We start from the raw sequence: 16636 nt of genomic DNA, 5'->3' as shown, positions 1-16636 counted from the left end.
ATCTATATGTGGAACAGATAATCTGGGAGGCTGGGCTCTATTAGAATGAATGTGGCATCAAGATTGAAGGAAGTCTTATCAACAACCTGTGCTATGCTGATGACACCACCTTGTTTGCTGAAACTGAGGAGAACCTGAGACATTTGCTGCAGAAGGTCAAGGATTGCAACTTTGACCATGGATTGAAGTTCAACATCAAGAAAACAAAGATTCTCACCACTGGGCCTATTGGCAGCATTGTAGAGGATGAAGAGATTGAGATTGATAATAGCTTCAGCCTGCTTGGCTCCACAGTCAGCACTCTTGGTACCAGCAGCCAGGAAATCAAAAGACAAATTGCATTGGGAAAATCTGCTGTCAGGGATCTCTTCAGAGTACTGAGAAGCAGCAATGTCAAGGTGGAGGCTAAGATGTGCCTGATCCAGGCTACGGTCTTTGCAATTTCTTGGCTATGCATCAGAGAGCTGGACAAGGACTAAGGATGATAAAAGAACTGATGCCTTGGATTGGTGGTGCTGGAGAAGAGTATTGAAAATACCATGGACTGATAAGAGAAAAAATAGGTCCAATCTGGAGAGGGTGAAACCAGGCTGCTCCTTAGGCAAGGATTTTGAAGCTCCATCTGACATACTGTGGGCATGTTGCAAAGAGGGCCCAGTCCTTGGAAAAGGACATCATGCTTAGAAGGGTGGCAGGGCAGCGCAAGAGAGGAAGACCCCGGATAAGATGTATTGACTCAGTGTCTAGGATAATGGGAGTAGGTGTGTCAGAGACAGTGAGATTGGCTCAGGCTAAGGCAGGGTCAGAGATGTACATAGGGTCACTAGGAGTCACAAGTGACTCGACGGCACTTGACAACAACAGCATGCATTCTGAATGTTCTTTTTGCACTCAGCAGCACTAAGTTTGAGTGCTACGTGTGCTTTAATAGCTACTTGAATGCCACTTCTAACTGTTGCTTAGAACTCGGGAGAGTGTGTCTACTCCCTGATAGATACCCAACTGCCCTGCTTTCCCTCCAGGCACTTCAAATAAGACAAAAGATTTCCTCTGTGCAAAGGTAAGTCTTTCACTGAGATGTATGTGCATGAGTGAAGCTGCTGGTTCATGTTGTTGTTGTTAGGTGATTTTGAGTCAAGTATGATGCATAATGACCCTCTGGACAACAGATCTGAACCCTATCCTGTCCTGTGCCATCCTCATCATCTCTGCCATACTGGAGCTGTGATATTGCTGGGCCATAGATCTACGTAACTGAAAATAACTGAATAGCAAGAGACGGCTGCCCAAAATGCTATACCAGTCTACTTTCCTATCAGCAATGTCTGGGGCTTCCTGTCACACTTGTACCTGTGACAGGGAATGGCAAAGGACACACTGACAAAGGAGATCAATCAGAACTGGTTTTGACAAAGACTGTGGCAATATAACAATATAAGTGACCCGGCTATATGACAATAAAAACAGACTCAAGAAATGTAGCAAAACAACAGACTCAAGGACAAGTTAAATGAGATGGCCAAAAGTCACCTTTAGAAGAAATGCACTAACCAGCTGTTTAAACCCCACTCCCTGCTAACAAAAGTTAAATAAACCCTTTTGTAAGATAAAAATGGTGTCAGTCTATCCTGACCTGTTCATAGTCTGTTTTGAACATCTAATAAACCTCAGTTTCTTTCTCTTGCTCTCACTTGGTATTGGTGTCTTTTTTGTATTTCTGAGTCAGAACTTTGTAGTTCTTACTCGAAGAGGCCCCTGGACCTCTGTTGGAAGTCATCCCCTTGACACCTTATGTCTCCCCTCCTTGTTGTTATTGGTAGTTGCTACCAAGTAAGTTCCAACTCATGATGACCCCATGTGCCCAGGGAATAGCTGCTCTGTAGGGCTTTCAAGGTCATGACATTTTGGAAACAGACCAATAGGTCTCTCTTCCAAGGCACTTCCGGGTAAGTTCAAACTGACAACTTTTTAGCTAGCAGATGAATGCTTATGGACCTTCTACCCTTGTTAAAGCTCTGTGGATCAAGCCCAGACCCCTTAACAAAGCTGCCAAGGTGCAATGACCCAGCCCTGGCCCTCCTCTCCCTTCTCACTCCAGGTCCCCACACACACATAGTTGGCCCTTGGACTCACATGCCTGTTCCCCCTCGCTTCCCTCTCTCCAGTCTTAGTTCCCTACAAAAGACATACAAAAACACCACAGATAAGTCTCTTTAAAGAACAGCTATTTAGTCTTTCATAATTCTAGAGGTTTGAATTCAGGATGTACCTCTAAGAGAAGTTATTTGACTATTTCACCATCAAGTTGCTGCCAGAAGCCCTTATAATTCTTGATTTGCATTTGAGCTTGTGTGATGGATGTGTCCTGCTCTTATAACTCAGAAATGCTTAGACTTAGGACCCACTCTTTCTAGTAATGACACCTCATTAACGTAACAAAGAGAGCACGTATTTTGAAACAGCTCTATTTTACAGGTACAGGAGTTCAGATTTTACCATACTTTTTCCTGGGGAGGGAGGATGTCAAATTAGACTTCCCTGACATCCCAGTGGACCATCTATCCATACCATCATGCCTCCCCACACCACCTCACTGATCTGTTATGCTGTGTGCTTCTGCATATGTCAACTTTGCCACTGTTGTTATTAGAAGGGGATTAGCTCTTCATGGAGAGGTATGTCCTGTAAGGTAGTGGAATGTTCAGCAGCATCCCTGGCCCCTGTACCAGACAGAAATAGCAACTCTGCTTACCCTCTAAGTTGTAACTCAAAATGTTCCCAGATGTTGTCAAGTATCGCTGGGAGTCAAGATGACCCACCCCTCAATTCAGAACCACTGCATTAGACTATGAAGTTGGGCCCCAAGATGGGTCTCTTTGTGTTGTTTTTCTAGCACCGAGTGTAGGCTTGGCCCAGGGAAGGAACTCAATAAATGTTCAAATGACTTGTGGCTAATCTCTGGGCAAAAACCAGGGTGGAACTTGGAGATCAGGGTGTTGGAAGAGGTGTGATGTCACAGGGGAGGGAGTGCACTCTTTCCTGTGCCCCAAGGGCACGGAAAACACCTCCTTTTGGTTTTATAATCACCTATGACAGAGAGGAACTGAGACACCTGGTCTCGCTGTGTGGCCTTGCACCAGCCACTTCACCTCTCTGAGCCTCAGCTGCCACACTTATAAAAGGTGGATGGATAGGCCACATGAGCCCATGAACGCTGCGTGTGAACGAAGGCCAGGTTCTTCTCAAAGTGATGGTGGAAAAGGGCTCTGACCTCTTGCCAGCCAGAGCTGGGCCTAGACTTCTCCCATGAGGAACACTCTGGAGGGAAAGATAAGCCATGTGACATTTATAGGAAATGTGCCTGGGGGTTCAGGGACATCACTGCTTCAGGGACATCTTCCAGGAATTTAGTGCCTGCATGATCCAGGAGCGTCGTTGATGGGAAGTGGACAGGTTCTCGCAGCTGGGGTTCCAGTGGTGCGTGGCAGCCTGGTTGCACACCCACGAGTCCCCATGAGGCACCGGCCAGGAGTTCCGCTGGCAGCTGGCCAGGATGTGTTCCTGGGCCTGGGCTGCATAGATGCACACTGATGCTTCTGGGTCATGTCTCAGGTTTTCCAGAGCTGGGTCACAGGCAGAGAAGAGGCAGCTTGTTAAGATCAGTACCCACATGGGTCTCCTGAGGTGTAAAACATCCTCTGGTGCTTTCTCCTCATCTTTCCTTACCACTTTGGACAATTCTCTTTCCCCAGTATCTCCTCATCTCATGTTCCTCCACAGAATTTCAGGTTGCCTCCTCTAGGAAGACTTCCTGGACAGACTAGCATGACATTCCATGAGCTCTCAGCTATAGAACGCAGACCCTGTTACCATGGCTCTGGACTACTCTCTCTGCACCTGATAGGATTTGTTCTCATTTTATGAGCCTCATCATCTCAACTAGATTGTCAGTTCTCCCAGGGGAGGGCTACAGTGATCTCTTTGTGGTGACCTCATGCAATCTAATATGGTATTCACCCTGGATAAAGACTAGCACAAGAGAATGGAATGGAAGATCTTTACCTTTGGAGATATCCCTTCCCTCTTCATATTAATCACGACAGTCTCTTCCTGTTTTCTAAAATCTCATCAGCCCTGGGCATTACTCACCAGTTCTAACTTTATTCAGATAATCTTCTGTCATTATGCTTTCCATACAGGGGACCAGGGATCCTGGAGCATGATCCAAAAGGTTAGTGTTTGCACCTCCTCACTCCAACTCCCACTGCCATCTCAAATGTCCTGAGAAGCTCACCCCACCCTTCGCAACCCCACAACTGTATACTAAAAAAAAAAGGACTTCATTTGACTGTGAGGCTGATTCTCTAAGAGGGTCCTGGGAGAGATGGCTGGCCTAGCGGGCAGGGAGGGCACCAGGACAGGAATGGTTGGTCCCCCAGTTGGTCCTTTACTCTGGTGGGGCCCATTGCGTCTTTGTAACCTAAGTTGATAGCACCATGATGGGTGGAGAGGAGACTGAGGTTGTTAATAGTTAAAATTTGCTCGGTTCCACAATCCAAGGTTCTCCTTGGAGGCTAGGATTGTTAAGCTCTGTCTCATATAGTTTGTGCATGTGGCCAGGAGGGACTGGTCCTTAGGGAAGGACATCATGCTCAGAAGGGTAGAGGAACAGAGCAGCAGAGGTAGACCCCAGATAAGATAGATTGATACAGTGACTGGAGCAATGGGAGTGGGTGTGTCAGAGTCAGTGAGACTGGCTTAGGACAGGGCAGGCTTCAGAGCTGTTGTACATAAGGTCACTATGAGTCACAGGCAACCCGACAGCACATAACAACAACAACAATGTGGACAGATACTGTCTTTGCTTCCCATTCACCAGACTTGAGTAGTAATAGTAATAACATGAAAGGCACAGAGGAGCATTAGATGCTGAGTGCCTCAAACCCATTACAGGTGTGACCACAAACAAGGTCCCTGGAGGGACAGAGAATCAGCTATGTTGGTCTGGAAATGGTTCCTTTAAAAGAGACTCAGTCCTGCACACACTGCTCCCCATAAGTCCTCAGCAGGTACATTTCTCAGCTTCCAGGCGAGCCGAGCCTGGTGCCCACCAGCCCTTGAATGAGCAGTACCATCTCTCATGACTTAACACCCTTGCCAGTGCTATTCTATGCCTGGAAGGTCCTTCCCTCACTTCTTTGCCTGGCTAGTTCTTGTGTGTCCCGGGATTAGCAGCTTAACAAGGAGTTCTCCAAGCCCTCCTGACCAATCTCCTCACCCCCAGGCTGAATTTGGGTGCCTCTCTGGGTTCTCATAGTATCTTTGAGTGAGTTTCTGTCATTCTGTTTGTGGTTTATGAATCCTCATCCTCCCAGGAAGACCTAGCTATCTACTTCTGAAAATTAGCCAATGAAGATCTTCTGAATCACAAAGGAACAATGTCCAGCTCCCGTGCTGTGGACTCCTCATCGGGAGAGGTCAGTCACTAAAGGACATCATGTTTGGTGAAACAAGAGACACAGTAAGGGCATGGGAGATCCTGAGTGAGATCGATGGGCACAAAAGCCACGAGGATGGGCTTGCACATGCTGGTGATGGTGCGGTGACACAGGGCAGCATTTCATCATTGTACATGCGGTTGTCAGGAGTTGGCATTGTCTAGCAGCACATAACAACTAGAGCATGTCTAACCAGACCAGAGGTTTTTTATTCCTAGATCTACTGGAGGGCTGAGGGGTGTCTGCATCCTAAAGTTATGTGCAAAACTGTACATTGTATGCAGATATGGTTTTCAGAAGAAAGCGTTCATAACTTTCAAAAAAGCTCTGTAACCTCAGAAAGGTCACTTTCATTGCACTAAGCTGGGATCTCAGCTTTGTTTCCTCAGCACCTTCCATGGTTGAGGGAAGACTGCCCAGATACTAGGAAATAGATCGCGAACCCCCATTTTTAGAAATGGCTCCTTTTGCACATACTTTAGAGAAGTCAGCGCCTAGGAACCAGATGTCACTCTGTGCAGGAAGCTACCTCTAAGCAGCTCTCACATTGTGGCCACCTCCAGTCCTGGGCATCCTTCCTCTGTCCCAGCACTGGACTTAACAGCAATCTATTTGTCCTCTTTTCTCTGCTACCAGCATCAGAAACACTTTGTTTTCCTAGCACTAAGTGTGGTGTCTGGCCCAAAGTATCCTTGTTAGTTACTGTGAATTTGACCCTCACTCATGATGGTCTCGTGTGTGATGGAGTAGCACTGTTCCATAAGGCTCTCCTTGCATCCAAGGTGAGGCTACCAGAAAGCCTGAGAGCTTGGGAGCAAGCAAGTCAGAATGCAGACTGGGCTGCCGAAGCAGCAGTCTCAAGTCAGGTTACCTATGAATATGACTGAGGACTTGCGGAGGGAGGCCCGGGAGTTCTTGGCATATTCCAGGCTCTGGCTGAGAAACTTGAAAGCACTGTCTTGATGGGTTCTCATCTAGGCCAAAGAGAAACACAAAAGTTAAGGCATTTGGAGAAACTAATCTGAAGAGCAGTGGTGTCTCTCTGGAGACTAAGGTGCGTCTGATACAGGCCATGGTCTTCGCAATCACCTGTTATGCATCAGAGAGTTGAACAATGAACAAGGAGGATAGAAGGAGAATTGATGCCTTTGAGCTGTGGTGCTGGAGAAGAGTACTGAGAATACCATGGACTGCTAGGAAAACAAATAGATTTGTCCTGGAGAGGGTTAAACCGGGTGGCTCCTTGGAGGCAAGGATTCTGAGGCTCCGTCTAACCTACTTTGGACATGTAGTGAGGAGAGACCGGTCCTTAGAGAGGGACATCATGCTTGGGAGGGTGGAGGGATGGTGCAGGAGAGGAAGGCCCTCTATGAGGTGGATTGATTCAGTGACTGGGATAATTGGGATGGGAGTGTCAGAGGCAGTGCGATTGGCACAGGACAGAGCGGAGTTTAGGGCTGTTGTACATAGGGTCGCTATGAGTCGCAGGCGACTCGACGGCACATAACAACAATCATCTGTTTACCCTCCTAAACCCTAAAATGGTGACCCAGTTTCGTGCCTTCTAAACTTCTCTGACGCCCACCATCTGCCTGAACTCGACCAGAGGTCAAGCTTCTTCTTAGTTGATTGTAACCATTGCTTCAATGGTGTTTCTGCATTCAATCTCTCTTCCTCTAATCTATTCTGTTGCTGCAAGTAGAGAGAAAATCCTAATGCTCAAATCCAAGCAAAGCTAGAGGTGGACATGACATGTCATGACAGACATACATAAAGAGACAAATCTAACCAGGTTGAAAGATTAAAGATACTGAGAAGCAAGGGAGTAAACTAGACAGTTGGAGGGTCTTAAAAGCCAGGCAGCAATACTGTTGTTAGGTGCCATTGAGTTAACTACAATTCATCGCAACCCTACGGACAACAGAACTGAATCCTGCCCTACCCTGCACCATCCTCACAATCTCTGTCATGCTCAAGCCCTTTGTGGACGTCACTGTGCCAATACTTAACGCATGAGAAACTAGGAAGTTAGCATTCAGTCTTTATAGGACAGTGATAAAACAATGTTTGGAGCAAAATAATTTGATAGTGGTAATCAGGAGTTTAAATCAAGTAGAAACTGGACAGCAGGTATTCAGCCAGGAGACTGCTGACAGGGATGAAGGGAAATCAGATCTGATCATTCTTCTGTCGACAGCTGCTTCAGGTCAAGATCTAAATTCCTAGTCGCAGGCAGAGCCTTCACAGTCATATTCTGAGTCTGGCATTCCTTCCCAGCCGCCTTTCCCAGCACTGCCTCTGCCTTCTATGCAGACCAGGTGCTAGTTCAAGGACGTAGTCCAGCTTTCCCCAGATAGACAGACTTCTTGACATCTTTGTGTTTTTCACAAGTGCTCGCTCCTGTTTGTGGCATTCTCTTCATCTGATAAGTTTTATCCGCTGAGGCTCAGCTCAGAAGACATCTCACCCCTGAAACTTCCTTAGCCCTTAGGCAAAGCTCATCTTACCACCGATGACATTTCTACAGCATCTCGCAATTCTTTGTCAGAGTAGCTAGCAGTGGTCATGATTATTTATTTATACTTGTCTCCTTGGATTCAACCTCCCAAGAGAAGAAGCTATCTCACTCCACTCAGAGCCCTCGGCACCCTGGGCAGGACCTAGTATGGAGCCACTGAGGAAACCAAGATATCAAATGAATAGAGAAGAAGGAACTTCTTAAAGCTGAGGCTAGAGATGGACCTCAGATGAAAAAAGCTGTTGGCTGCGTGGAGTAAGAGGGACCATCAGCTCTCTTTCTGCAGCTCCACAAGTGCCTGCGGCGCTGTGATTGGCACAGTGTTAAACGCAGTTATTCTGGTGGTGGTGTTGTTAGGTGCCTGGATTCACAGTGACCACATGCACAACAGATCCCGTGCCATCCTCACAGCCTCCACCTCCGCACACCCATTGTTGCAGTCCTCGTCAATCCGTCTCTCTGAGGGTCTCCTCTTTAGCTGCTCCTCTACATTTCCAAGCACTGATGTTTTCTCCAAGGACAGGCACCTTCTGCTGCATGCTCAAAGGATGTGAGATAAAGTTTCACTGTCCTTTCCTCCATCCGGTTTCCAGACATGCTCATTGTGACTGGGAAAAACTGCTGAATCTCTTGCCCCAAGATGATCGTTAAGCCTTGATGAAGTCAAGTTAATCCCATGAAGTAATCTATAATCTAGATAAAAATCTGGCACAACTAGTAAAGAATATCATGTTTTCTTTTTAAAAATGACATGAGAACAAATTGACAATATAAACTCTAGCCTACAGGGGAGAAGTTTAGGAGACACAGGTTACATCAGTGGTAGTGAAGTAAAGGGTAGAGATGGCAAAAATGGTGACACAATGCCGAGAATGGAGCCAATGGCATTGAAATATACATGTTGAAAATGTCAAATGAGTGTATGTTTTATTATGTATACTTTCATCAAAAATAAAATTTTTAAAATCTGAGTTTCTAGTTCTTCATTTCACCTGGAGGGCCTGGCCTGAACGGCCTATGAGTGATAAGTGAACTGGGCTCTCCACTCTTGCTTTGATGGGTCTGGGCTCTCCAGATTGCCCCAGGCCCCAGCACACCTCCACATTCCTCACTCGTGGGCATTATCTCCTCCTGGTCACTCTAGGCATCTGAGTTAGTGACCCTGGTCAAACCTCCTCCACCTCTCCCCCCCGCCTTGTAAAAAGTAACATTGCTAGATACTTGACAGGTTTTGAGTATGAGTGATAATGCAGGCGCCACGTCCATGTCTCAGTCATAATGACAGTTTGTTGTCTGTTTCTGGTGGATGCAGGGAAGCCCCAGCCAGATCTCCCTTCAGGTATGAAGGATGCATTCCCCCAGCTATAGGGATCGACTTAACGAAAGAGAAGGACTTTGCCCAATGCCAAACACCTTCCTTTCTCTCCCTTCATTTATCCCAAGGTCACCCCCCCCCCCCAAGAAACCTCCCACATGCTAATCTCTGCCTTAGAATCAGCTCCCTGAGAACTCAGCCTATGACAACAAGAGGGTTAAGACTGGCACTACATGGCAAAGTTCCCCAAAGTTCATTCGGAGGAACTGGGGACTGTCTCCTGCAGGGCAGTGTTCCACAATATATCCACAATATCATTCTAAAAAGGGAGTTCTGTGTTCATTTGAGAAGCCACAAACTAAACAATAGCAAACATATTTCTTCAGTGTAAGACCTCTCAGAGACTTGAATGTGTGCGAATGGCATTACAAACCTCCAAGAAAAAATGAAAAAGATGATTATGCTTATTTGCTGTGGAACTTCTTTTCCTCTCTGTGGTGTATGTCTTGTGGAACAGGTATTGCAAGAAATACACCCTGAGATTTGCTGCTGTAGAAAAGCAAGCCAACAAGGCTCTTTAAGTAGTGATATAATATAGACAGAATAGTGTTTCAACAAAATCACTCAACCACCTGGGTGGGGATTGGCTTAGCAGGGTCCAATGAAAGACTGGAAGACTTGTGGGATGGCTGCATGTAAGGTCCTCCTGAAAGATGTTCTTGGCCTAACGGAGTATAATTACCATGGGAATTTATAGGGAAAAGTAGATTCAAGAGAAATTTAAGATATTTAAGATTGATCAAAAGAGGATGGGAAGGGAGATGAAGGAATCCAGGATGATTCTAGGTTTCAGTTTTGAAAAAATCAGAGGAAGGGGGCTGAATTGAAAGGAAAAATCACACATTCAGAAGAGAGATGCTTAACTTCAAGCTGCCTATAGCTCATCCAAAGAGAGGTATCCAGGAAAGGCCTGGAAAGGAAACACTAGAGAGATGACAGAGAGGGATGGCCATTTAGGAGCTAAGGACCTGCGGCCACACAGGATGTTTGTATAAGTAGATGCAAAACATAAAGATTCCTCCACCCCCGAGTACTCATAACCAACCGCTATAGACCCTGAAGCGCTCACAAGGTACTGGCAGATTTTGGCCACTGTCTTCTTACGGTTGTCCCAAGACTTGCGGCTGTACACTCTTTTTGGCAGCTCCCAACCCATGAAGCAAGAACAGCGGAACAGCGTCTTCACACATTCCTGGGGACCAAAAGGAATAAATTACCAAAACTACGGGATTCCAAGACAACAGAATGTTCCAGAAAAAGGAGGGGGGGATGTGTGAAAATTGGATTTTGGAAAAGCAATTCCTGTTTGAAATGTGTGAGAGTAGCTTGACTGTTTGACGAAGGTGGGTGGGTACGTTTGGACAAAAGGCTTTTACAGAATATAAATAACTGGCCCTCGGTGGATTGTTTCTTGATTCTGATGAGGTCTCTGTAAAGAGGGTGGACCTGTGGAGCCCGAGGGTGGGGCTGCGGGCTCGCGCCCATGGTACACTCACCTGGGTCACCTTGGCGTTGCCCTCTTGCTTGACCAGCAGTAGGGGCACCAAGGTGTTGATCAGCTGCTCCTCCATGGCGTGGGTGCGAGGGGCCCGCAGCTTCTGGACCACTTTCCCATACATGTTGATGCATGAGGAACGCACTTGCTCTCGGGACTGGGGTGAAAGGGCAGGCTCAGAGGGCTCCCTTTCCTTAAGGCCCCACTCTCTTTTTTTCTCTTGATCCTGCCCAAAGCACTGTTGTTGTGTACCGTGGAGTTGGAACCAACCCATAGTTGACCCTCTAGCGTGTTTTCAGAGGCAGTTTAATCACATAGGAGGAGATTGCCCATCCTTCTGCAGAGAAGCTGCTGGATTTGAACTGCATACCTTTGGGATTGCAATGCCACTTCTTACCACGGGGCCACCGAGTTACCTACCTGAAGCACCAGGACCTTCTTTTCACACATTCTGAGGGGTCTTCCAAAGGCACACAGGGGGCTGACCCCAGCGGGGCTGATCCGCTGAGAGCACTCCCTATCAGCATAGGTCCCAAGCTCTCCTACTCTTCCAAGCCAAGGCCTCCACTAACTTAAAAGATGCCTTAGTGCTGAGTGCAAAAATAACCCCCATTGCTGGGAGGAATAACATGAATGTGCTCCCTGTAAAAAAACCAAACCAAACAACCTCAGACAGATTGCTGGCGAGTCTGACCCAACTCATAGTTGACGCTGCAGTGGATTTTCTGAGGCTGTAAATGGCGCACGGAAGGGAGTTTCCCTTCTCCCGCCTGCCAGGGTGGCTTTAATCACCAAAGGGGCACTGCCTTTGATTCACAGTCTTAACTCCTCACCGACTAGGCCACCAGCGCTCCCTCTAGTGGTCAGAATAAAGTCATCTTTTCTGGGAAGATTTGATTACAAGAGTATCTACGAACCTTCTCTAAACAGACTCATTTAAAAAAAAAAGGATCTTTATTTTTTAAAAAAACAAAAGTACAAGAGGAACATATAATTAGGAATTATATATATGACAACAATCTGAAATAAGGGGTGGTTTGGAGACGGGTAGGAGGGGGGAAGAAAATGTTCAACAAAGAAAAAAAATTATAATAATAAAAAAAGATCTTTCTAAGTAGAGTAATTAAAAAATAACGGAGCTCTGGTGGCCGAGAGGTAAGAAGCTGCACTGTGATCCTGAAGGCACAGAGTTCCAATCCACCTCAGTGGGAGGAGAATGGGTAATCTCCTCCGGTTTCAGTAACTGCCTCTGGAAATCCACAGAGGGTCAGCTATCATTACTCGGTTCCAACTCCACGGTACACAACATCAAATAGGACAAAAAGAAATTTCTCTGAGCGAGCCAATTCGAAAAAGACACTTTTCCTGGGAGAATCAATTACTAAATTACAAGCTATGGACCATTTGGAACAAGGCGCCCTTTCCTCAGGCTAACAGACTCTAAGGACTGGGATACTGTGAGGCACTGCAATTCCCAGGGTGGCAAAAACCCGCCCACCTCTGCCATTCCCCTTCCCAAAGGCCCGAGTTACTCCTTACGTCACTGAAGTGCGGCAGCAGGATTTGCAACATCTCCACATAGACTGAATATTCAAAAAACTTCCGGTCCTGACCCTTGAAGAGGACCTTGAGGTTGTGGACTGCTTCCACCACCAGCTGCCCATCCACGCTCTGCAGGCCCTTCACCATGGAGGGCAGGAGGGCCTGTACCTTGGCTGTCTGTGGGACAGAAGTGTCTGGAATGGAGGCTCCTACCTCGATTAGATTATGCTTATACTCTGACAGGAGTTCTGGTGGTCTAGTGGTAAAGGAGCTGCACTGCAAACCTGGAGGCACTGTGATTCAAATCCACCTGCTGCTCTGTGGGAGAAAATTTACTGCCTCAGAAAACCTGCTGAAAAGTCAGCTATGAGTTGGTTTTGACTGATGGAACATAACAACCTGGGCTGGCAGGGGGGAGACTCTGCTTCTGATTCATTGAGATGACTTCAGTAGCAAATGTCCTCTGCAGGCTTCTATTTATGCCATCCTACCTACCTGAATGCCATCATGGAAACTCTTGTTCCCCCTAGAAGCCTCTTTTGACCTCTCTGGTTCCTTGGTGACCCACATACCTGGGTCCCACCTTGGCACCAGGTAGTCAGGGCCCTGCACTGTCATTTCTTTCTGGATCTATGACATGCTCCTTCATCCTGAGCTACATTATGAGCTGCAGCAGGGCATCGTAGAGAGAAAAAAAAAAAACGCTTTAAAAAAATTAAAATCTAATGGTGTACCAACACTCTAGGCCTTCATTTCCTGATCTGTAAAGTGGGAGTAATTACCATAGCCTCTGTCCCTCATGCATTCATTGCTATAAAACCTATAAAAAAAACCCCCAAACCTAGATTAGAGACCTGAGAGTAAAGCCTAAAACCATAAAGTTCATCAGAGACAAATTGGAATCAAGCTTAGATGGCCAAGTCTATGGTATAAAGAAACTGCCAAATACAGCCAGAAAGGCACACTCTGGAGAGGATAAGATTGATGAATGGGACATTCTAAAGATTAAATCTCTGTGTGCATCAAAAACTTTTTCCAATAGTGTGAAGAGAAAACCTTCCAGCTGGGGAAAAACATCAGACAAGGATCTCATATCAAAAGTTTACAGAATTCTACAGGGCCTCCACAAGACAAAGACTGATCAGACAATTTAAAAAATGGGCAAAAGACATGGAAAGATCACAGAGGAAGATATTCAGATGGCCAGCAGACACATGAGGAAATGCTCAAAATAACTGGCAATAAGAGAGATGCAAATCAAAACCACAATGAGATACCATCTCATTTCAGTAGCAGTGGCAAAGTATAACAGGACAGCAAGTAATAAATGTTGGCGAGGATGTGGCAAGATAGGAACTTTAAAAAAAAAGATAGGAACTTTTATATACTGTTGGTGGGATTGTAAAATGGTACAACCACTCTGGAAGCCAGTTTGGTGTTTCTTCAGAAAGCTGAACACAGAAATTCCATATGACCCAGCTATTCCACTGCTTTGAATATACCCCGAGAAAGTGAGAACTGAGGCACAAATGGATACCAATGTTCATAACAGCGTTATTCACCATCGCAAGAACATGGAAACAGCCCAGGCATCCAACCACAATTGAATGGATTAAGAAACTGATACATTCACTCTATAGAATACTATGCAGCTCACAGGAACAATGATTCTGTAAATCACTATCTAACTTGGGAGGAACTGGAGTGCATTATGCTGAGTGAACTAACTCAGTCCCATAAGGACAAATACTGTATAAGACCATGGAGGGAGGGATGAGTTAAGGAAATGGGAAAAATCTAGTATGGAAAAACAATGGATATGGAGTTTGTAAGTAAAATAAAAAGTTTATATTAATTTTTTTAAAAATCTGGATTAGAAACTATTTTAAAAAGAATAGAGCAAATAGAGGATCATTAAGGGTTAGTTCCTGGATGTCACATATGACTAAATGCGGAAGAAAGGCCTGGCAATCTGCTTCCAAAAAGTCACATGTGAAACCCTTATAGACATAATTCTACTCTGCACAAATGGGTTTGCCATGAGTTGGAATCAACAACAACTGACAAGAGCATTCATTTTATAGATGGGACGTTTGCTGCTGGGATAGAAATAGTGTTCTGATTCTGGTCACCAGCATCTATGACAGCCAAGCTCATCCTTTCCCCAACTGGCAACATGGAAGGACCAGGCTCTTTTCCAACTGTGCTCACCTTCTCAGTCCTGCAGGCCAGGTTGACCAGGCCTCGGATGGACAGCACCTTCATGATGGGGTCTCGGTGGCTCAGGCCTTCCGCCATCCGCCCCAGAGAGTACTCCTCAGGGATCCGCCGCACCTGCTCCATCCGGAGGAGCTAAGGGAGCAGTCAGGGAATTAGTCACTCATGGGGACAGAGTGCCAAAGGGGCCCACTGGTCTCCCCAGGAAGAAGTAGTGCAGATAAGTTAACTAGGAGTCTGAGTGAGTAAGTGAATGATTGTTGTCTGGGTCAGCATTGTCCAATACAAGTCACTCACTGTCTGCTTCTATAAATATTACAACCAAGCAAGCGCCATGGATTGACACTCAGAAAGGAGCATGTGTGGATGGTTACCGGGATGGGAAAGGTTGAGGAGAGGGTTAAATTCAGAAAACAGATAATGTTGTTCATCACTTTCTAGTCAGAGACAACCCATAGCTGACCTCCAGCAGGTTTTCAGAGGTTTTCCTCCACACTGGAGGAAACGGTCCATCTTTCTCCCATGGAACAGCTGATAGATTCAAACCACTTGCCTTTGGGTTGGTAGAGTGATTCCTTACCCAGTAGACTACCAGAGCTCCCTAAGAAGATAGTAGGTGTATATTAAGATGAGTAACAGGAAAGGCAGAATATAACAAAGCTATGTTCAGCACATTAAATAAAGGGAAGAAACAAAGAGATGCATAAGAAGAAAAACTATATGAACTTTGTAAGTAAACCAGTATAAAATAAATTTTTTTAACAAAGAAACAAAAACAACAACAAAAGAAATTCAGCCAATAAAGGTAAACACTATTACATACACAAACCTGCAGTATCAACAACAAAAATCACTAATGTACAAGCAGGTGTATAGGTGGACAGGCAAGATGAACAGATACAGCAGGTGAAAGGGACCACTATTAGTATATGCGGTAAATATATCCATGAATTTAACACAGGCAACAGGGACAAAGTTATGTAAAGTTTTTAATCATAACCAAACACTTTAAGGGAGTGAGTTTCTGGTCCTTGGGCCTCAGGACCATAGTCTCTGAGCCTATGAATGTGAAAGGGCACAACACAATCCACAAAGACAATGTACTACATCCTACTTTGATAGGTAGAGACTGCGCTCTTAAAAGCCCTGGAGTAGCCATTGTAGGTTCAGCTGTTGGCCTCTCCCTGTTCAAAACAAAGAAAAGAGATGAGAAGCTAAGCTGTGAAGGGAATAATTAGTTCAAAGTCTAATGGGCCATGCAAACATCCACCTCCATGATCCTGAGACCAGAACTAGATGGTGCCCAGGCATCACTGCTGACCACTTGAAATGGAACACAGTAGGTGGTCTTGGGTTGTTGTTATGTGCTATCGAGTTCACGCAGCCCTATGTACAATAGCCCTGAAACCTGCTCTATCCTATACCAAGTTTACTGTCTCTGACACACCTACCCTCATTACCCCAGTCATTGAATCAATCCATCTCATCAATGAAGAAATTACTGAAGATGGAAGACTATAGCCTCCACTCACATCACCTCAACATCAAGAAAACAAACATCTTTACCCCTGGACAAGTAGGCAACATCATGATGGATGGAGAAAAGATTGAAGCTGTCAGGATTTAATTCTCTTTGTTTACACAATCAACATCCACAGAAGACACAATCAAGAAAGCAAACAATGTATTTATTTGAGAAAATCTGCTGCCAAGGAGCTCTTGAAATTGCTAAAGAGCAAGATTAAGATTTACCCAATACAAAGCCAAGACCTTTCCAATTGTTTCATATTATTTATATGCAAGCAAGATTCTTCTAAAAGTTGTCAAAAAACAACTGGAACAGCACATCAGCAGAGAACTGCCAGATGTGCAGGTGGGGTTTAGAGGAGGTCGTGATACTAGGGATATTGTAGCTAATGTTAAATGGATCTTGGCTGAAAACAGGGAGTACCAGAGGAATGTCTGTTTCATTGAATATACAAAGGCATTTG

The 16636-nt window shown here is 45.5% G+C and overlaps 1 protein-coding gene across 1 annotated transcript in view; it reads right to left on the bottom strand.

Annotated features, from left to right (window-relative positions):
- Positions 1 to 3378: 3378 nt before the first annotated feature.
- Positions 3379 to 16636, bottom strand: part of MROH7 (maestro heat-like repeat family member 7) — an 83843-nt gene continuing 70585 nt past the window's right edge. The window contains exons 16-22 of the mRNA XM_006879721.1: positions 14640 to 14780; positions 12426 to 12605; positions 10888 to 11043; positions 10461 to 10583; positions 6370 to 6472; positions 4150 to 4212; positions 3379 to 3623 (exon numbers count right to left, since the gene is read on the bottom strand). Coding sequence (XP_006879783.1) covers positions 3379 to 3623; positions 4150 to 4212; positions 6370 to 6472; positions 10461 to 10583; positions 10888 to 11043; positions 12426 to 12605; positions 14640 to 14780 — 1011 coding nt within the window. The remainder of the gene's footprint in view (positions 3624 to 4149; positions 4213 to 6369; positions 6473 to 10460; positions 10584 to 10887; positions 11044 to 12425; positions 12606 to 14639; positions 14781 to 16636) is intronic.

The sequence above is a fragment of the Elephantulus edwardii genome, unplaced genomic scaffold (assembly GCF_000299155.1).
Source record: "Elephantulus edwardii isolate Elephantulus edwardi_28Jun2011 unplaced genomic scaffold, EleEdw1.0 scaffold00005, whole genome shotgun sequence".
Taxonomy (NCBI): Eukaryota; Metazoa; Chordata; class Mammalia; order Macroscelidea; family Macroscelididae; genus Elephantulus; species Elephantulus edwardii.
The sequence above is the reverse complement of the archived record's forward strand: the minus strand, read 5'-3'. Positions and strand labels throughout refer to the sequence as shown.